This window comes from Protomyctophum parallelum, assembly GCF_964188405.1.
Source record: "Protomyctophum parallelum genome assembly, chromosome: 15".
Classification (NCBI taxonomy): domain Eukaryota; kingdom Metazoa; phylum Chordata; class Actinopteri; order Myctophiformes; family Myctophidae; genus Protomyctophum; species Protomyctophum parallelum.
Window position 1 is genome coordinate 50,298,614 of NC_139710.1, and position 23,684 is coordinate 50,322,297.

General features: G+C 43.2%; 1 protein-coding gene across 1 annotated transcript in view; it reads right to left on the reverse strand.

Annotated features, from left to right (window-relative positions):
- LOC310871919 (putative voltage-dependent N-type calcium channel subunit alpha-1B) overlaps positions 1–23,684 on the reverse strand; it is a gene marked incomplete at both ends in the record, with an annotated part of 193,130 nt that overhangs the window by 75,913 nt on the left and 93,533 nt on the right. The window contains 12 exons of the mRNA XM_083783557.1: positions 1–322; positions 1,753–1,929; positions 2,762–2,971; positions 7,762–7,794; positions 10,096–10,158; positions 15,419–15,525; positions 16,230–16,297; positions 16,502–16,619; positions 16,705–16,777; positions 21,054–21,185; positions 21,427–21,539; positions 23,211–23,323. The exon at positions 1–322 is cut by the window's left edge and continues 119 nt beyond it. Coding sequence (XP_083639683.1) covers positions 1–322; positions 1,753–1,929; positions 2,762–2,971; positions 7,762–7,794; positions 10,096–10,158; positions 15,419–15,525; positions 16,230–16,297; positions 16,502–16,619; positions 16,705–16,777; positions 21,054–21,185; positions 21,427–21,539; positions 23,211–23,323 — 1,529 coding nt within the window. The remainder of the gene's footprint in view (positions 323–1,752; positions 1,930–2,761; positions 2,972–7,761; positions 7,795–10,095; positions 10,159–15,418; positions 15,526–16,229; positions 16,298–16,501; positions 16,620–16,704; positions 16,778–21,053; positions 21,186–21,426; positions 21,540–23,210; positions 23,324–23,684) is intronic.

The following is a 23,684-nucleotide window of genomic DNA, read 5'->3' on the forward strand; positions in this document are numbered from 1 at the left end:
CCGCGAGCACCTCTCGCCGTCCCGGGTGGACGAGCGCCCGTCCTTGTGCCGCGACCTGCGCTCCGCCCTGCCGGCGCCGTTCAGCGTCCCGTTGTTGCCCTCTCGGCTCTGCCGGTGGGAGTGGTGGTGCCGGTGCTCTCTCTCCCCTCCCTCGTCGGCGGAGCTCTGGTTGTGGTGGTGCCTCCGGCCTCCTCCGTCCTCCTTCCCGCTGCCCTCCCTCCCGCGACTCCCTCCGTCGTGGTGGTCCTTGGAGCGGCTGTGGTGAACGTGGTGCCTCCCGTCCTTGTTGGTCGTCTCCCCGTTCGTCCCGTTCGTCTCTTCCCTGTCAATGTTACACAATTTGACTATTTAGGCATTTATTTAGGCATTTTAGCAGCGGCTCGGAATAAGGAGAATAAACATGGGCTATATAGTCAACAACAAGCAAATAAATAATCACAGTGCAATGTGCATTAAGAAACTAGGCTACCACATAAACACTGAACCTAGTGTCTGTCTAAAACAACATGCTAAACTTTTATTTGTTCTCATTAAAAATGCTGTCGTATAGTATAGTATAGTTTAAAAAAAAATGTAAATATTTTGTTTTAAAGATAAATAAAATGACTCCCTTCCACAGAGAAAATGGAAACCATATAGGGTACCAGGTAACCAACTATAGGTAATCAATAAAGGAAACCATATAGGATACCAGGTAACCAATAGGTAATCAATAAAGGAAACCATATAGGATACCAGGTAACCAATAGGTAATCAATAAAGGAAACCATATAGGGTACCAGGTAACCAATAGGTAATCAATAAAGGAAACCATATAGGGTACCAGGTAACCAATAGGTAATCAATAAAGGAAACCATATAGGATACCAGGTAACCAATAGGTAATCAATAAAGGAAACCATATAGGGTACCAGGTAACCAACTATCTTTTGCACACGAGCAATTTGAAAAACCAACCAAACAGACCAAAAAGGCTATTAGTGGTATTAGTGGTTTCTGTTCATGACTATGAAACGGGTCTGAATGACTTTGATTGAAACGTTCCAAATAGTTCAATGGCATCTACATTTACTATGTTGTTGGTTGTATGTACTGTATATGCTTATGTTGGTTGTTGTTATTGTTGGTTATGTTGTTGGTTGTATGTACTCTATATGCTTATGCGTGTTACGAGGATGAGAGTAATTCTCCTCTCCAAGGTGTACCTGTAAAGGTCTGGGCAGCCCTGAACTAAAGGATACTAATCAAGGATACCTGTGCATATCACATACTGTAGGCACTAGCCATGGTTCATGACTCTCGTATTCATACGAGAGTCATGAAGAAACTTCACCCTGTTTTTGGCGAACGCTGCATTTACAAGACTTCCGTATATATAAACATTCAGATTACAAATATAAAGTACTCACAAAGTGTCCCACGGGTGTTAGTTAGTAGCAGCTCCAGCGATTAGAATTTCTGCATCCCGCGTTGTTTAATAAAAAGCATTTTTATCAGAGGTGTTATTTTGCCATTGGCTTTCAACTACGCGCCCCTATCGGTCGGGAGGAGGGTGGCACTCGGTGTGTTCGATATAGGTACGCTGACCGCCCTGCCAATACAGACTAATAGGCGAGTGCGCTCCCGGTGTGCAACTGTGGATTTCCCAAACGAACCCCGTTTGAAAAAAGTAGCCGGGGAGCTCGGACAAAAATGCTTTTTATTAAACAACTACTATCAATAAAGGCAGAAAAGCTCCCCCCCCCTGTGTACCTGTCTCTGTCTCTGTGGCGGTGGTGGCGTCGAGGCTGCAGAGGCGGAGCGTCGTCCGAGCCAGCGGTGGTGGGCGGGTTCTCGCCATCCTCTGGCGTGCGTGGGCGGGGCTTGTGGTTGTGATGGTTGTGATGGTGGTGCTGGTGGCCGCCGCCGCCTCCTCCGTGCTGCGGAAGCCTGTCCACCATGTCATACAATTATTACACACATGGCGTCTCCGATCGCAATCGCTTGACGTAATCGACACGATTATTGTCACAATAATTGTCACAATCAGCTAGGGTAGGTACCCTCCCAAAAAACATGCAGTAGTCCTGGTCTCTAAACTACTTCCCCCTGGCCAGCCGGGGCGCCAGTTGGAGGGGAAAGGAACTGGTCGGAATAACGTGTTCCTTCCACGCACATGACGTAGCGATATCATCCGCTCCCGACCGGTTCATGAACCCGAAATGGAATGGTGCCCAGGCTAGTTCGGCCATAGTACTATTCTACTTACTGGTGTCTTTTCTGTTCTCTGTTATTGAGGGGAAAGCTTTGTCAGACAATTTCAGCGAAAGCTTTAAGTGGTTGAGTGGTTAACCTGCGGTCACCTGGCCCTATACCAGGCCCCTAGAGCGGCTTCACCTGGCCCTATACCAGGCCCCTAGAGCGGCTTCACCTGGCCCTATACCAGGCCCCTAGAGCGGCTCACCTGGCCCTATACCAGGCCCCTAGAGCGGCTTCACCTGGCCCTATACCAGGCCCCTAGAGCGGCTTCACCTGGCCCTATACCAGGCCCCTAGAGCGGCTGGGTAACCAGGGGTGCCCCGCTGGCCTAGCGGTCCAGGCGCATTCCACATGTCGGGCAAAAGAGCCGCACAGCTGTGGTTTAACGTGGAGCGCTCGTTCATCGATCGATTCAGGCACGTTCATGGAGGCTACGGCACTAGAGGGTTCTTCCGGGTGATTCAGACTTCTACTGAGCAAACTACCATTGAAATGAATGTAGGTATAACTCCATGGCTCCTACCCGTCGCGCGGCTCCACCACCAGGGGGCGGTCCAGGTGTGTCTTCATGTCGGGCCGGAGGTTGAGCGCGGCCGACAGCAGCAGCCTCTCCTCCGGCTCCAGCTCGCTGTACAGCGCCTCGCAGCTGGAGCGGTTATGTCTGCGCAGCTGATTGGCCCTCTGCTCCCACACAGACATCTGCACCGCCTTCATCTGCCTCTGCTGCTCCTTACTGGGAGGGGGGGAGGGGGGGGGGTAAACATCAGTATTACACTGCCACGTATTAATAATGCATTCATTCTTCCTGCGATACTGTATTCAGTGTTGCATGCTCTTATTTTTGAAGGCCAAAAGGTCGTGAACCGGCTGTTCTGCACGATTGTGATTTTAATTGACCCGAAATATACATTTTGTGACTGCGATCAGCGACGCTTTAGTTATGGGCCGTTGAATAAAGCTTGTTTTGTCCACGCACACGCACACGCACACACACACGCACACACACACACACACACACACACACACACGCCTCCAAGTACTCTCAAAGGAATGTGGGCGTTTCCGTCTTTCGGGTCAACGGGGGTGTGGTTTTAGGAGAAATTTGCATGAAGTGCAGGTTTTAAAGTTGCAACATACAAATTCATAGATATCATATCATAATCAGAATGAAATGTCTCTGAAACAGTGTTCAAAACAAATATGTGATTTAACACTGCAGTTTTTATTGTTTAGCTTTGCCGAAAGCTGCGCTAAATTATGACGTGGGTCATTGTTTTTTTCTTGTGTGTTGGTGATGAATACCGTCAACATACTGGAGCTGACTTTTAATACATTTTAATAAAGTGGAAAAAACCATTTCCTGTAAACTCAAGTATAGCTGTATGTATATGAATTACTATGAAGAGTGAAAGACGCATGCGCCTTACGGGTTCATGGTCTTGTAACGGTATAGTTACAGCAGTCACAATGAAAAACATACAGTATCAATAATAATCCCTCCACATGCTGAATGACTTCAAGCATGGGTGGCCACGGTGCAATGGAGCTGTCAGCACAACAAGCCACCGGGGCCAAACAGCTACTCTGGAGAGAGAGAGAGAGAGAGAGAGAGAGAGAGAGAGAGAGAGAGAGAGAGAGAGAGAGAGCCTATCCAAGGGTGTGCCATACCCATAATAAAAGCCAAGCATAGGTTCTGACGTCCTACTGCTTTGCCCTGTCAATGTTTTTGCATCACACAATACGTTGAAATGGCTGAATGCACGCATGCACTTTGGAGAGATACCATGCTGTTGGCCTGTTGCTAATAGCTAGCCTTTCCCCGTGGCATTACATTAGCCTGATATCCCCATGGCACCTCTTTGCATTCCATTATGTTCAGAGGTGTTCATCACTAGTAGTTACAAAAGTGAAGAACTTTGCAACTACTACAAACCAATAAGACGCGTGAACGCGGGAAGCGAACGCAGCTGTTGTGGCAGTCTGACACACACACACACACACACACACACACACACACACACACACACACACACACACACACACACACACACACACACACACACACACACACACACACACACACACACACACACACACACTGACTTTTTTATTTTTTTTAAGTTTTATTTTTTGTATTTTTTTTGTATTTTTTTTAAAAAGTTTTATTGTTTGTATTTTTTTCTTCTACTGCGTCACTGCGTGCGTGCATGTTTTTTGTGTGTGATACAGCTGCGCCCTCTGGTGGCGGGCGGGTGGTGTCACAGCGTGACACACAGACAGACGAGCTAGGCAGGCTTCTATAGTAATCGCACAGTGAATTTGCATGCTTACTACACGATACTATAGTGTCCCTATTCTGATACTATAGTCTGATACTATAGTGATACTGATACTATAGTCTGATACTATAGTGATACTATAGTCTGATACTATAGTCTGATACTATAGTCTGATACTATAGTCTGATACTATAGTCTGATACTATAGTGATACTATAGTGATACTGATACTATAGTCTGATACTATAGTGATACTATAGTCTGATACTATAGTCTGATACTATAGTGATACTATAGTCTGATACTATAGTCTGATACTATAGTCTGATACTATAGTCTGATACTATAGTGATACTGATACTATAGTCTGATACTATAGTCTGATACTATAGTCTGATACTATAGTCTGATACTATAGTCTGATACTATAGTGTCCCTATTCTGATACTATAGTCTGATACTATAGTGATACTGATACTATAGTCTGATACTATAGTCTGATACTATAGTGATACTGATACTATAGTCTGATACTATAGTCTGATACTATAGTCTGATACTATAGTCTGATACTATAGTCTGATACTATAGTGATACTGATACTATAGTCTGATACTATAGTCTGATACTATAGTCTGATACTATAGTCTGATACTATAGTCTGATACTATAGTCTGATACTATAGTGATACTATAGTGATACTGATACTATAGTCTGATACTATAGTCTGATACTATAGTCTGATACTATAGTCTGATACTATAGTCTGATACTATAGTCTGATACTATAGTCTGATACTATAGTCTGATACTATAGTGATACTGATACTATAGTCTGATACTATAGTCTGATACTATAGTCTGATACTATAGTCTGATACTATAGTCTGATACTATAGTGTCCCTATTCTGATACTATAGTCTGATACTATAGTGATACTGATACTATAGTCTGATACTATAGTCTGATACTATAGTGATACTGATACTATAGTCTGATACTATAGTCTGATACTATAGTCTGATACTATAGTCTGATACTATAGTCTGATACTATAGTGATACTGATACTATAGTCTGATACTATAGTCTGATACTATAGTCTGATACTATAGTCTGATACTATAGTCTGATACTATAGTCTGATACTATAGTGATACTATAGTGATACTGATACTATAGTCTGATACTATAGTCTGATACTATAGTCTGATACTATAGTCTGATACTATAGTCTGATACTATAGTGATACTATAGTGATACTGATACTATAGTCTGATACTATAGTGATACTATAGTGATACTGATACTATAGTCTGATACTATAGTCTGATACTATAGTCTGATACTATAGTCTGATACTATAGTCTGATACTATAGTGTCCCTATTCTGATACTATAGTCTGATACTATAGTGATACTGATACTATAGTCTGATACTATAGTCTGATACTATAGTGATACTGATACTATAGTCTGATACTATAGTCTGATACTATAGTCTGATACTATAGTCTGATACTATAGTCTGATACTATAGTCTGATACTATAGTGATACTGATACTATAGTCTGATACTATAGTCTGATACTATAGTCTGATACTATAGTCTGATACTATAGTCTGATACTATAGTGATACTATAGTGATACTGATACTATAGTCTGATACTATAGTGATACTATAGTCTGATACTATAGTCTGATACTATAGTCTGATACTATAGTCTGATACTATAGTCTGATACTATAGTCTGATACTATAGTCTGATACTATAGTCTGATACTATAGTCTGATACTATAGTCTGATACTATAGTGATACTGATACTATAGTCTGATACTATAGTGATACTGATACTATAGTCTGATACTATAGTGATACTGATACTATAGTCTGATACTATAGTCTGATACTATAGTGATACTGATACTATAGTCTGATACTATAGTCTGATACTATAGTCTGATACTATAGTCTGATACTATAGTCTGATACTATAGTGTCCCTATTCTGGGTTCGATGGTGGAAATAGATTGTCTACAAACTGGTAAACATGTTGGTGAATCTATTACATTTAGTGTAGAAGGAAAACAGGAGGAGGCGTGGTTTAGGGGGACTTATGCATAATATTAAAAGTAGTTAAGATCTGGTTGCTGTTTTCAGCAGGTGTAAAATCTGTCATTACGACGGCAGCAAGGCCCGCCAAAATACATTTTGGTCTATTAGATATAGAATAGAAATAGAAAAGCTATAGGTAATACCGTAATAGTGTGTATAGAGATCTAGACTGCTTGTTTTGTTAACATTGTCTTTCATTTTGTCCTCTCTTTTAATGCGAGTGTGTGAACACTAAATATCTGAAGACTTCTTCCTACTACTTTTTCAAATTTAAGGATATTATTTATTTGGTTTTTTATATACTTTTTTTTATGTCCTTTGTCTTTGTCATATTGTATTTAATATTAATACATAAATTAAAATTACAACATCCACGTCATGAAGTACCACATGATTGTAATGTGTTGTTTGAGAGTATGAGAACATGATCATGTATGGCCGTCACGTGTATATATATATATATTAGGGCCGGGACTAATTGCGATTAATTTAGATTAATTAACTACAGAAAAATTAATCGTGATTAACTACAGATAAATTAATCGCACTTTTTTTTCACCGCGGAACGTTTCTCACTGGGCGCTTTTCTATAGTACTGAAAACTGGAAATAATAAAAAGTCACCCCATTTTGTGTTGCCTAGAACTGGAGGTCTGACAAAAAACAGTAACAATATGAAGTAAGTACAGCTTTGTGATGACACTGAGATGTACTTGTTACTGTTACAGTTTTTTCAGACCTCCAGTTCCAGGCAACACAGAATGGGGTGACTTTTTATTATTATTTCAGGTATATTAATGACAGTAAAATGTTGAAAATGAGTGGTATCCTGTAGTCACTATTCGTTGATTCACTGGGATACCAAAAAACATTTAAAAAAAAGGTTTCTCGCTGTTCTCGGGTTGAATATTGATATGCGATTAAAATGCGATTAATCTAGATTAATTAATCGCAAAGCCTCTGATTAATTAGATTAATTTTTTTAATCGAGTCCCAGCTCTAATATATATATATATATATATATATATATATATATATATATATATATATAAATTTATATATATATATATATATATTTATTATATAATGTAGACGTCCTTAGCAGCAGTTCTGTAGCGTTTACCTCAGGTAGTGGACGGGGGTGCAGACATAGCTCCTACAAACACATGAAGGAGCACATTGAAAGAAACGCAAGGACAGAATGACAGGAACAGGTTAGGCAGACAGTATGACTAAAAACACGCACACGCACCAACACACGCACACACACGCACGCACACGCACGCACACGCACGAACACACGCACACACACACGCACGCACACGCACGAACACACGCACACACCTAGAACTCTCTATAGAAGACAGAAAGATGATAAAACGCACGTCAAAACAAAGGACAGATAATGAATAAAAATAACTTTCACTGAGAGCAGACGGGTGAAATAACAGGGACAAGAGGGAGGGAGAGACAGACTTACTGAACACTCACTATAAACCGCTGCAAGTGTTTAACCACTTAAACCCTCAGATACATAGCCAGCTATAGACCTGATTCGACATAGTCAAACAGCTCTTTTTTATCCCTCTACAGTACACCATATATCCCTCCAAATATCTTTGCCCGGAAATAGCCGATCTGCGACGTTTCGCAACTCGCACGCTTGTTCAGATCCTCTCTTTTCGGGGCCCAACACAAAAGGATGCTAGGGTTTCAAGTGATCAAACAAAACACCATTTATTTTGCCAACGTGGCTTGCTGCTGCTGGCTATACGTGAAAAGATCAACGTTTGAGCGCTTCTGAAGCCGACTTGTTGTGCGAGTCAGTGTCAGAGTAGACAGATATCTGTCAGGTCCAGCTGTGGAGGGAGGGAGAGACGCGTTGGTAATTCGTCTGTCTCTAAACTGCTGAGTCACTCGGCGTCTGCTTCCGCTCCTACCGAGGAGCCCCTCGTAATCTGTGTCCTCCATCTCTACAGCACAGGCCTAGAGCCAATGAGGAAGCACTTTGAGATGCACACAGAAGAATAAAGGTGCCAGCAGCTGGAAGAACAAAAAAAACATAGCCGTAGATAGAAGAACCATTTCCGGTTCCAGAAAGAAAGAACCTTTCAGGCCGAGGTTCTTTAAAGAACTATTTATTTTGAATGGTTCTTTAAAGAACCCATAACCACATCTCCCCTATAGGGCTCTGTGCTTGGTCTGCTTGTTTTGTACAATACCAAAACCAAACCGTTATTTTTCTGCGTGCACGGCACCAACAACAACAACAGCAGCAGCGGCGGGCTGGAGAGACGATGAAGGCAAATACACAGACACAGTATGAACGACGACATGACCTGCCCACAAAATACACAGACACAGTATGAACGACGACATGACCTGCCCACAAAATACACACACAGATAAATATAACAACTTGTCTAAGAAAGAGTAGAGTTCAATCACAAACCACCGTTACACGAGAACAGACACAATACATAGACAATTACAGGAATACAAACTCAAACATATAGACGGTAGAGATGCACGCGCACACACACACACACACACACACACACACACACACACACGAGACATAGAACAGAAATAAGATACGTGCTACATTCCTCTGTTACAATTCAACAATGAAGGAAATCAAAGACAACGTGATGGTATGCCCCAAAGAAAGGGGGGGGGGGGGGGGGGTACACAGGATGGTACGACCCAAAGAGGGGGGGGGGGGGGCGGGGGGTACACAGGATGGTATGACCCAAAGAGAGGGGGGGGGGGGGTACACAGGATGGTATGACCCAAAGAGGGGGGGGGGGGGGGGGTACACAGGATGGTATGACCCACCCATCCCCACCACACATGATTCCTTTATACGCTGCGATTCAGTGAAGACCGATGGTGATTGGCCGGTAGTCGCTGTGATTTATCATAGCTCTTCGTCGTTCTTCCTAAATAAACCTATATACCCTTAACCCCACAAAAACTAATTGCCTAAACTGTGATCCTGGGCGCTATACTCCGAATTGAGCTCATGCTTCCTCCAATGCATGAGGAGTTAAGGAGCTTCTTATCACTTGACAGGGGGTGGAGTTTCCCCAGTTGGAAGCAACATGTTATTCCAACCAGTTCCTTTCCCCTCCGGACCAGGGGGAGGCAGTATAGAGACCAGGACGGTGACTATAGAAACCTGTGAGTCTGCCACACTAGCACAGTGAATTATCACCATACACTGGAGTGCATGAATGACCTTTGGATGACAGCATATGAACCTGGGATTACAGGCGCGTCTTCTTCGCGTACAAAAGAGTCATGCTCCCATGACAGGGCCTGTGGGTGGGCCAGTGGGTGGGCCTGTGGGTGGGCCAGTGGGTGGGTGGGTGGAGGAGGAAGAGGAAGGAGAGAGAGCGATGATGGTCGGCGTCAAAACGGCATACATTGTAACAGAGAGGTAATAGTAACTCACAGTGAGCTAACGCTGCAGACGGATGAGCTGCTAGACTGTGCACCTTGACCGTGCGTGACAAAACTGCACATGCACGAACAAACAAACAAAGAAAAACAAGATGGGGGGAGGGGAGGAACATCACAGGGAGAGAGGTCAGAGGGCGCTCTCTCTCTCTCTCTCTCTCTCTCTCTCTCTCTCTCTCATAACGGAACATCACGGGTCAACTCAGGGGGCAGCCTTGGTTAAAGGAGCACTTAAAGGGGAATACCACTAATTTTTAATTAAGTTTAGTTCTAAAACCTCCAGTTCTGTTTAGCACAGAGTACACCGACGACGTGATGTCACTGATCACATGACCCCAAGTGGTACACCTCCAGTTCTATAGGGACCACACTCTAAAAGCCCAAACCACACCAAAGGGTCGTTAAGGTCAACCACACCAATGCAACTCCTTGCAACTCAATGAGTTACATTGATGTGGTTTACCTACAAAAATATATATAATGTTTTGTCCCGACCCGACCTTTAGGTGTGGTTTGGGATTTATATTACTGACAGTTCAATGTTGAAAATGGGTGGTATTCCCCCCTTTAACCCGTTTTCAACCTATCTTCGTAAAAATTGGTCCTCACTAAATGCTCATTATTTATAATGGCCTATTCATACTCTGGTTTTAGGTGATAACCGTGGTTAGTGAATAAGAAGTAGAGAGAAGCGGTCACCGTGGTGTTTATCACCTAAAACCGGAGTATGAATAGGCCTCAACAAGACAGACGTCTTCATCTCACTCTGTGGCCTATATCTTGCCCCTTATCCCTAAACTTAATATTTGCCCTTTTTTACTATTTTGAATAAACTCTTAAAATTGTTCAAATAGCCGACCTACAAGCTCCACAACGTGCCAATGTAGAGCGGCTAGTTGAACATTTTAAAATAGTAAATAGAGAAAAAAAGGCAAATACGTTTAGTGGTAAGATATAGTGTGTCTCAGAGGAGAAAAACCCACCTCTCGATGACATTAGAAGGATTGGTCAATTCAAACAACATTTTAAACTTTTTTCTTTCTTCTTTTTTTTTGGATAAAAAAGCAGTTAATTAAGTCCTTGGCAGACATTGAGTTAATGAATGCACGAATAATGGCTTTTATTTTAGGGTAAGCTACAGCCTGTAGTTTCAATTAGCCTGGAATCCCCATCAATGATGTGATGATAGGCGGGCTCCATCTCATGACGAGCATTAGTGAGGACCAATGATGTGATGGTAGGCGGGCTCCATCTCATGACGAGCATTAGTGAGGACCAATGATGTGATGGTAGGCGGGCTCCATCTCATGACGAGCATTAGTGAGGACCAATGATGTGATGGTAGGCGGGCTCCATCTCATGACGAGCATTAGTGAGGACCAATGATGTGATGGTAGGCGGGCTCCATCTCATGACGAGCATTAGTGAGGACCAATGATGTGATGGTAGGCGGGCTCCATCTCATGACGAGCATTAGTGAGGACCAATGATGTGATGGTAGGCGGGCTCCATCTCATGACGAGCATTAGTGAGGACCAATGATGTGATGGTAGGCGGGCTCCATCTCATGACGAGCATTAGTGAGGACCAATGATGTGATGGTAGGCGGGCTCCATCTCATGACGAGCATTAGTGAGGACCAATCATATCAATGATGTGATGGTAGGCGGGCTCCATCTCATGACGAGCATTAGTGAGGACCAATCATATCAATGATGTGATGGTAGGCGGGCTCCATCTCATGACGAGCATTAGTGAGGACCAATCATATCAATGATGTGATGGTAGGCGGGCTCCATCTCATGACGAGCATTAGTGAGGACCAATCATACCAAGATACGGTTGGAAATGGGCGCGACGTGCTCCTTTAAGGCAGTGGTTCCCAAAGTGGGGTCCGGGTACCCCCAGGGGTCCTTGAGGGAGTTCTAGGGGGTCCCCCCCCAGCTAAATGATAGTTTGGAACCAAATGGACCTTTATGGGTCTGTAACTCTGAGAGTGTACAAATGGAACCAAATGAACGGGTCCATTTGGTTCCATTTGTACACTCTCAGAGTTAATTAACATTGATTTTACAGTATATATTGGGGGTCCCAGAGATAGAAAAGGCCATTACATGGGGGGGGGTCTGTAGGCTAATATGCATGTCAATCTTCTCTTATGGGGGTCCCTGGAATATCTTTTCACATGGGGTTCCGCGGGCTAATTAGTGTCAATTTAAGGTTCCTTGACATGAAAAGGTTTGGGAAGCACTGCTTTAAGGAAAACGACACTACATACCGATACCGGAGGAAATAAATAAATGTCACCCAGTGCACGCTTTGAGACTTTTGGACCACCAGCATTAGAGCATTAGAGAGTCAGTTAGAGACATAAAGATGCTTTGATTCATTAGAGCATTAGAGAGTCAGTTAGAGACATAAAGAGGCTTTGATTCACCCAGTGCACGCTTTGAGACTTTTGGACCACCAGCATTAGAGCATTAGAGAGTCAGTTAGAGACATAAAGATGCTTTGATTCATTAGAGCATTAGAGAGTCAGTTAGAGACATAAAGAGGCTTTGATTCACCCAGTGCACGCTTTGAGACTTTTGGACCACCAGCATTAGAGCATTAGAGAGTCAGTTAGAGACATAAAGAGGCTTTGATTCAGAGCATTAGAGAGTCAGTTAGAGACATAAAGATGCTTTGATTCAGAGCATTAGAGAGTCAGTTAGAGACGTAAAGATGCTTTGATTCAGAGCATTAGAGAGTCAGTTAGAGACATAAAGATGCTTTGATTCATTAGAGCATTAGAGAGTCAGTTAGAGACATAAAGAGGCTTTGATTCCGTGTGAAATGTGGCGGGCAAAAAAAGTCTCAAAGCACCGTAGTCTAGCAACGGGACAGTCAATGGAGAGACAGACTCTAAAATGTAACATGCTGAAACAGAGATACAATTTAGTAGTATTAACACAAAGTATTAACACAAAGTATTAACACAAAGTATTAACACAAAGTATTAACACAAAGTATTAACACAAAGTATTAACACAAAGTATTAACACAAAGTATTAACACAAAGTATTAACACAAAGTATTAACACAAAGTATTAACACAAAGGTTACAGACATTTAAGAGAAAGAAAGCCTTAAAAGGTTTTAAAACCACCAGTGATATGGACAATAATATTAGTGTACTGTATATACTGTACAGTACCTGTTCTTCAGAAAAGGAGAATAACGTTTATACTTTGTTGCACGCTGAAAATAGCCCATCTACAAACCTCGCTGCGAGGCGTTGGATTGGCTACTTTCAGGGCGTGACATGAGTATAAATCAACCATACCCGTCACACATTGTTGCAGGTGGAACGTGACAATGAACAAGGACCTAGAGGTGTGCACCGTTGAGTGGCGTTCGTTGGCGCATCACTTAGTTTGAGACGAGCTTTAAAGTTTAAATCTTCTTTCTTGACTAGTATGAATGGGTCGGAAGTTATATACTTGGAGATGTGATATAATTATCGTCACTGTTGGGTGTCCAAAACTGATACTTTTCAGGAAATGGGGGGGGGGGGGGGGGAGAAATATCCCGTGTTCCGATTAGATCCCCTGTAGTTATTATTTAGTCACAAGCTCTTGTTAATACTTTTAGCTGGTTAAATATTTCCCACGGATACACTTACTTAACCAGTAACCACGTTCACGTTTCACTTTGAAAATGTTCCAATAATAGTGAAATACGTTCGTGTTCAAAGTAGGGCAAGACTTTACCAAGAAATATATATACCGTAAAGTTGAAATATACGGAGATTGTGCCCGACGGCAACGATATGTCGTTTCATCATGACTTATGATTTGAAGATGCAACCGTATAGTAGTGTCTGTCAGTCAGACACAGACACAGACACAGACACAGACACAGACACAGACACAGACACAGACAGACAGACAGACAGACAGACAGACAGACAGACAGACACAGACACAGACACAGACACAGACACAGACACAGACACAGACAGACAGACAGACAGACAGACAGACAGACAGACAGACAGACAGACAGACAGACAGACAGACAGACAGAATCAACTTTCTCTGGGGCTTTACGAGCACTCTAATGGGTCTGGATGGAACAACCGGTTGTCGTTACACGGTTATCACATTATTTGACAATACTTTACAACCCTGTGATCTGGTAAAAAAAACCCCCAAAAAACAACACACACCAGGATTTAACAAAGCTTTAGATAAAACAAATAGAAGAGAAACAGAGCAAACGAGAAACCACACACCATAGTGACATTTATAATGTGCTCATCCCCGTACAGATTACATATAGGCCAATGTGAATTAGACCTACATATAAACTAAACTGTCCATCTCTTTAGTCAACTACACTGATGTTAACCATGGCAAACCTTTTACATAAGTAAGTAGCCTATAGTAGAAATTGCAGATTGTAAAATACTAGGAATGAGTCACTTTGTGGATGGGAATAAAGAGATGTCACAGGCAGAAACCTTACTGTACGTCCAAAATCATACATTCTCAAAGAAATTACTATATTGAATTCACAGCGCAATTATTTAGTCACAATTCATTTCGAAAGTATTGACGAAACCCACGGACAGACATTCACTTTAAATTTGAAAATGTTTCAAAAGTATTTGAAAACTATCGGATCTGCAAGCTCGCAAAGCATTGTGGTTGCGACCCGTGTAGCCACGTGTGAGCTTGTAGATCGGATACTTTCACCCCCATCTACACTGCCGTCGATGCGAGAGAGCAAAACGATTAGAATACGTGTTTTTTCAATGAGACTGTCCTGGCGTACCGCGTCCTGTACTGTCCTGGCGTACCGCGAGCGACAACGTGTCCAGATCTACACGCTACTATTTATTGACTGTTTGATTGGTTCAGGCTATAGACCGATTCACAGAGGGGTGCCCTGGGAGCGGCCATTACTGAGGGGTAATCCATGGAGCAGGTGCTCCGTAGGCCAGGTGTAGCTAATCAGTGCTGCTGCACTCAATGGTAAACCTCAGTAATGGCCGCACCCAGGAAACCCTCTGTGAATCGGTCTATACGTCGCAACGCAATATCGCCGTTGCAACGCTTGCTCAGTGCCTATATGTAGATGAGGTGTTTTGCGCGAAAACTGTTGCATGGCGAAGTAGGGTCATTCATTCACGAAAGATGACATCGAAAGTTCGACGAAGAACGCAGAGATATACAAAGTTTCTCCCCGACAGCAACAACAAAGATGTCAACCTGTACGTTGAGCCTGTCTACTTTCCACTCCGAGCTGAGAAGATGAGGGAGGTTGTGACTTACGCAGTGATGGAGATGTTTGCTGCCGACATGGGGCTGACCTCCTTCACCTCTTTGGCCTTCTGCATGGCCAGCTTCTTGTTGATGGCCTCCTCCTGTTCCTCCTCATCCTGTACGCACGCACACACACACACACACACACACACACACACACGCACACACACACACACACACAGACACACACACAGACACACAATGATGGTGTAACCGTTAAGACCTCTGTCACTGGACTCACTCGTGTAACCAAAATCTTAATCCGGGCAGTGTCTCAATTCCTCCCAGTTGTACCCTCTGTGTCAATACAGATAACACCAGCTACAGTGGACTGCCCTGTTCCGTTAGCGTTTCCAAACCTCTCAGAATATATATTTTTAAAGAGCTAATGTGAATGTCGCTCAGACTTCTGTTTCTGCTGAATACCCTACAATACATGATACGCACGCACGCAGCTTTTACAGTACTTCACAATTTATTTAACGGTATAAAATATTAATTATAGAAAACGTGAGGCAATTCATTACCTTGAATAGTTTATACCCCCCCTAAAAAAAACTAAACTCAAAACTAATAGGCCAGATAAATAACACAAATAAAAGCCATATATCCTAGCAGTAATATTCACTATCCAATTCAACAACCATACATTTAAGAGGGAGGGTAAATTCCGTGCCGTGTTTGATTTAAGGCAAGTGACTTTTATTGACACATGCTTGGGATAATACGGCCCTGTGCCTGTACTTCCTGGGGGGGGGGGGGGGGGGGGGGGGGGCTGAGGTTGAAAACAAGCGCACCAGCTGCTCTGTCTGTGACGTACCTTGGTGAGTTCCTGGGCATTGGCGAGGTTATCGACAGCAATGGCCAAAAACACATTGAGGAGTGTGTCTGGTTTTTTGGGGCAGGCTCAGGAAAAAAAAGAACTTGAACCGATCAATAAATACAGAATCAATGTTTATGCAAGCAGCTGTTCTTGCAGATTCTAAATCAGTGATAAATCGTTTCAGTGCGGGTATGTGGCTTTTGGGTGCAGTCTATCTGAAAGCCACACACAGAGAGGTTAATCGATTCAAATCAATAAAGGCAGGATACAGTTCCCAAACAGAGTGAGGACGATGAAATAGACGGAGGAGAACATTCCTCGGTGAACGCCCCCCTGGGATTCGATTCCATGGTACATCACCGCATTCCAGTCTTCCCCGGTTAGAATCTGAAGACAGAAGCAGGTCTCAGGGGTGCTCTCGAGAAAAGTCCATTTTGTATGTTATCAATTTTTGAAGCGAGTGGAAATTTACCTGGAAAACGGTGAGAATAGCAGCCGGGAACGTATCGAAGTTTGTCGTCGGTGTCTCGTTTTGGAAATTAAACCTAGAACGGAGGGGACACACACACACACACACACACACACACACACGCACACACACGCACGCACACACACACACACACACAGCGATTGTTAAAATGTCGATAGGTTCCCCAAACCATGACGGAACATTCATAGTGTATAAAATAGAGACTTCTCACACACAGTTAGGCAATTCGGAATCAAAGGAAACTTGCGGTGGAAAAGGGTTCTAGGGGTCCTTGAGTTGAGAATCAGGTTGAGAATCACTGGTTTTAAAACAATTGCACGGGGTAGACAGATTCCTCACAATAGGACTAGCACAAACAACATGTATATCTGCATACAGCAGCATAGTGTACCATGTTTGACTGGGTGTATAGTCTGCATACAGCAGCATAGTGTACGGTGTTTGACTGGGTGTATAGCCTGCATACAGCAGCATAGTGTACGGTGTTTGACTGGGTGTATAGTCTGTCTGCCCTTATACTGCTGATCAGCCCGTTACATACAGCAGCATAGTGTACGGTGTTTGACTGGGTGTATAGCCTGCATACAGCAGCATAGTGTACGGTGTTTGACTGGGTGTATAGTCTGTCTGCCCTTATACTGCTGATCAGCCTGTTTACTCTCCTCGTATTGTGCTAATGCTGTCTATCTACAGGGACCTAATTAATGTGTGTGGATGTTCTCACAGACAAAATGATGTCCTGAACCTTCCAAAAGTCCTTGGTTAGCTATTAATGACTCACTGCGTCTCATTAGTATATACCTATACACTCTGCAGATGCTATAGCGTATTATGGTTCTTTCCACCCGCTAAAAGGTACAGCGCCGTCGCCCCTTGTGAAATGAGTCATCGTCCAGAGCATTACTGGCACGTTGAAAAGAGCAAAGCGGATCAATTCTCCGGCCTGCTCTGTGCGTTCAATACATCTTTCGGCCCGTTAATTGACCAATTTCATCTCCTCGATCGAATGCGATGATAGAGCAGACAGTCCAGGCTGGCGCAGTACGTGAGCCTAGCATGCTGCGTTTAGCAAAATAATCTGTTTTCGTTGCCTCACATACAGTATGTAATGTAATGTTCCTTTTTTTTTGTGTTTAAAGTATTATGTTATGCTTTAGCTATTGAAAAATAGCAGATCTACAAGCTCATAGCAAGGCACCTACGAGCTTGTAGATCTGCCATTTTTGAAAAATCTTTTCAATCTTTCAATACATATTCTTTCAGAGCGTTTTGAACTCAAATCTTTGCTTCTGCGGGTCCCTGGAACTACATATTTTCAGATGGGAGTCGGTGGCCAATTTCATATATATTTGGAGGTCTACATAGAAACATAGGGTTTAACCCTGTGAGAACCACTGACATAGAAACACAGGGTTTAACCCTGTGAGAACCACTGACATAGAAACACAGGGTTTAACCCTGTGAGAACCACTGACATAGAAACACAGGGTTTAACCCTGTGAGAACCACTGACATAGAGAAACAGGGTTTTTCAGAAAACTGTCAGGATTTAGAAGGCATTTGTAGAATCGTTCCCAGGTCAAAATGGGTTAACCTCACAAACACTATGCTAACCGTAACCCTAACCCTAACCTCACAGAAACTATGCCGGCTACACCTAACCTCAAAACCACATCCCCCTGGGGGAAAAAAGAGAGATACTGCGGGTTTTGGCAGCAGTCCATTTCCTGAACAGCTTGGGAGTGGACAGGCTGTGGGTAAAGGTGGCCCTGGGTAGGTTAACAAGGCCCATCAATGGGTCTGGGACACAGCCAGGAGTGGGTTAACAAGGCCCATCAATGGGTCTGGGACACAGCCAGGAGTGGGTTAACAAGGCCCATCAATGGGTCTGGGACACAGCCAGGAGTGCACATGAGCTAATAGAATATGCATTACAGCCGCAGGACGTTTCCACAATGCATGATTATATAGGCTGCTGTAAAAATCTCCCATTAACCTGGTGTTATCGCCGTCGACTGTGTATTTAGTCCGCATATCTAATTGCTTTATATATTTATATACAGTATGTGCTGCTGTTTGCATGCGATAGGAGGGTGCTTGGATGGGATGCTGTAAATCCCATCCTTGGCATAAGTGTTCTAGAAAAATATAAATATTCGGATCGGGAAAAATTAGTCAGATACAGAACGGGTTCCCGTTCTGAATGGGTTAAAGGACCACTTCACCACTTTTCAACCTACCTTCATACAATAGGTCCTCACTAATAATCATGATAAATGGCACGATTTTTTTCTACTCAGTCTGGAGGGCTGTGGGCAGTTTAGAAACCGTCTTCCAGTGACATCATCATTAGGCAGATTTTTTCTTTTTACAAAAATGTTTAGATTTTCATCATCGTGAGAACGATGGCTTCCATTTTCGCATTGCAACTTTTCAGGACTAGAAAGCCTGCAGTTTCTATTAGCTTGTATTCCCCATCGATGATGTCACTGGAAGACGGTTTCTGAACTGCCCAAAGCCCTCCTATGAGACACAGACCGAGTGGAGAAAAGAAAATCGCCATTTTTTCATGATTATTAGTGAGGACCTATTATATGAAGATAGTTTGAAAAGTGGTGAAGTGGTCCTTTAAGCAAGACATGTTTCTTTGCATCCTAATTAGATGCAGTGAAAGTATCACGAACAAGTCAGCGATTTTGCATTTAAATAGATTTTTAATCCTGTTACTAACAAACGGCCAAGCCCCGGAGTTAGTGGGGCGTGGAATCAATAATGCATATCGTTACTGCCTATCTCTATCTTTATAAATTAATGCTATATTTGTCACTCTTTATGTGTGAATTTTACACCTTTTCTTTTTCCATTTCTTGAAAAGTGAACTGTTGTGGTGATTGATGTCATGTCAACTCCTTCACTGTGCGTAATTTACAATTTATATCATTTAGGCATTTAGCAGACGCTCTGAATCTAGAGTGACTTACAGTGAGCAAGAACAAAAAACATGGCAATACATCATATACTGCACATAAAAATAGTCATCATGAATCATATAGGTAAGCTAAGAACAAAGATTTTTCGGACTATTAGAGTCTAAAATAAGTCTAAATGGCCGTCTAAAAATGGGTTATAACTGGTCAAAAATGTAAGTTATTTTGCGGTCTAGACTTAGATTAGACGTTGAAACAACGTTGTTCAGCTCAGTGGGGAAATGCATTGCCTTTCAGTGATACGTTAAGTCAGGCAGGGGGTCCCAACACACTGGTGGTCCTTGAGCCCCCTCAATCTGGAGGTACACAGAGGAGTCGTCCAAAAATGGAGAAAAAAGACAAAAGTGGAATGAAATGTTTATATTACTACAGGTAGTTCTTCTTCTGACCGACCAATTGGTTGAAATAAGCTATCCAGCCGTGCTGAAATGGTCATGACAGCACATTATTGTGCTGATTAGTGATTAGACAGAGTTTTGTCAGAGCAGCAGCATTTCTATTGGCTTAGGAATGGAACGAAAAGGGCAGGTATTATGCTCCTGTATTTTAACATAAGTTATTATGGTGGTATTTGGAGAGCCACGTATTTTCTGAGGTGGTACTCAGTTTAAAAAGGTTGGGAACCAATGTGTTAACTGTTAAGTGAAGCAAGCCTCTCATGTGTTGGTGAAGGACAGTGTGTCGGTGGTTTGTAACTCCAGATCAGCTGGTAAAGATTACTGTACAGTCTCCTCGCTCTAAAAAACCTCATGAATTCACACCCAGCAGTGGTGTGAAGCTTGTACAGTACATGGAGTAAATGCTTGAGATTTTCAAGTGGGCCCTGATCCAGACAGGTTCAGAACCAATCAATGGAACCTGGTCAGAGTGGTGTTATGTAACCCCAGGGCCGGATTTACAGTAGTAGGGGCCCCTGGCCGTGTGGTGGGTAATTCAAGAATTGGGGGTATTTTGGTTTAATTTTGGGCTAACCAGCCCTCCCAAAAGAGAGAGCGAGGCAGGTCTATATGGGCGCTATATAGTATGTCGCAGGGACTTACCCCCAATCCAACCCTTGGTGCTGAGTGCAAAGCAGGGAGGCATTGAGTCTTTGGTATGACCCGGCCGGGGATCGAACCGTAACCTCCCAATCTCAGGGCTGACGGTTAGAGTGTCAGTGTCACAAGGCTCAGTGGGCCTTTAACCACAAGGCCCACTGAGCTGGTATGCATGCCCACCAACAGAGATGAAGGGTCAACTCACTGGCCCCCAAACAGCTGCATGGCCACCAACAGAGATAAAGGGTCACCTCACGCGCCCCCAAACAGCTGCATGCCCACCAACAGAGATAAAGTGTCAACTCACGCGCCCCCAAACAGCTGCATGCCCAGCAGCGCAAACACCACGATGAAGAGGAAGAGGAGGAAGAGCAGGCTGATGATGGACTTCATGGAGTTGAGCAGCGAGACCACCAGGTTCCTCAGGGAGTTCCAGTACCTGAACACACACACACACACACACACACACACACACACACAAACACACACACACACACACACACACACACACACACACGGTGCACGGATGATAAGTGACACACACACACACACACACACACACACACACACACACACACACACACACACACACACACACACACACACACACACACACGTCTCAATGCATTTTCACCTTTCACGCACGCACACAGAGACGCACTGTAGCGCTCACTACTCACTTGGTGACTTTGAATATTCTGAGGAGTCGAAGGGCCCTCAGGACGCTGATCCCGAACGAGGCCCCCGGTTTGATGGCTGCCCAGATCACCTCGAAAATGCTGCCGATGATCACCTGCAAAACATGTACAGTACAAGTACAGTACAAGTGGTTTAGCCCATTCTCTTAATCCAGAGAGACTTAAAATTGTGTGTTGAACTCTAGTCAATAAAGAGGTGAAAAATAACGCAGAGAGTGCAGAGAGAGCCAGGATACCAAAAAGACTAGGATACAAGGGTACACATTCTAAACAATGAATGTACACAGCAGCATCTGTCTAAACATGTTACTGTACCTAAAGACTAGGATACAAGGGTACACATTCTAAACAATGAATCTACACAGCAGCATCTGCCTAAACATGTTACTGTACCTAAAGACTAGGATACAAGGGTACACATTCTAAACAATGAATCTACACAGCAGCATCTGCCTAAACATGTTACTGTACCTAAAGACTAGGATACAAGGGTACACATTCTAAACAATGAATCTACACAGCAGCATCTGTCTAAACATGTTACTGTACCTAAAGACTAGGATACAAGGGTACACATTCTGAACAATGAATCTACACAGCAGCATCTGTCTAAACATGTTACTGTACCTAAAGACTAGGATACAAGGGTACACATTCTAAACAATGAATCTACACAGCAGCATCTGTCTAAACGTGTTACTGTACCTAAATGACATTCTGTACATTTCTAACTACTACGTGCACGTCGGCTACCGGCCTACTTGAGAACGATGCAACTTGGGAACCTAATAATACCCGTTGTCAACTTGTCATAGCACCCGTTTTAACCAAAAGGAGATCTCTGGTATCTACCTGTGTCTGAAGAGGGCAAACTGAGTGGACTGGTTAAGTAGGCTAATCAATTGTCAGGTGTGGGCATCTGTCTAAACCACATTGTATGCTTTCGAGACGCCCATGTTTCTCCGCCATTTAGTCATTGTGCCAAATGAATTCCTCCCCGCACACCTTTCTGTGTCACTGTAGGATTACCCGCAGTGACAGTTAACACTCTCCCCGCCTCGGCTTTCCTTCCTTGGGACAGGGGCCGATTGTGTTCATGTAGACTGCTGGACAAAGCCGGGCGCACCATGGTGGATTCGAAGCCCACAACCTCCACGGTTCTTAACACAATCCCATTCTCAACACAAGCTAAAGTGTTCCTTCACTTTTTCCATTTAGAACTTCATTTTCACGGCGTTAATCTCTTAACAGGATTAGAATATTTTGGCAGGTATTCAATGTGAGGATATGCACTGCAGTGACTAGTGTGCCTGCAAACTAAGTAGGCCATTGTAAGGTTGTGTAACTTCTGTACTGCTCAAGATTACTATCATCCAACACAAATGTACAATTTCAGTATCAACCAGTTAAACCCTATATACTTCCCCCAGGGGTCTGTAATTGGTCCCTACATTCTTTTTCCTTTACACCAAAACATTCCAACTGAAATAGGCGATATTATAGAGCCGCCATTTCCGTTGAATATTTGCCTCCTTCTGCCAAATGTTCGCCTATTAAGACATGCCTATAGAATGGGGATGGTAGGTTTGAAGTGTTTAAGAAACACAATTTCCCCCCTGATTAAAATACCTTTGACGTAAAAAAAAAAGTACTGCATTACCCAGACCTGACAGAAAAAAACCAAGTCATATCATACTAGTCTGTGATACAACAACCCTTCTGTGCTATGCTACAGTGCTGCTTTCACCCTGACAACAACAACTTACTCCAAAGTCAAAGCAGTTGAAGGACGAGTGGAAGTAGTGCCTGGCTCCAAGGCCGTACATTTTCATGGACATCTCAGTCAGAAACAAGCCCAGGAATACAAACTCGGCCAGATCTGTCCAGGGAGGGAACAGAGAAAAGAAAACACTTTAAGCATGCGCATACCCTCTATACACCCAGATAAACTAGCCCCGGGACTTCAGATCACCATTATTTTAAACATTTGCCTGGATTAGAACTAATTTGTGTAGACTCATTCATATACAATAAACAAATAAAACTTTATTACATTTAGTTTAGTTTAGTTTATTTTGATCGTGCTTTTTTCCAGCACTGCACATACAGTCCACATCCATACAGACCGGTGTATCGTTCGCAGCCAGGTACACTCACACAGTGCGTAGGTGAGCCATTCGCTGGTCATAGTGACAGGTGTATATTAGAGTTCTCAAACTCTGCCCGAACCCGACCAGGCC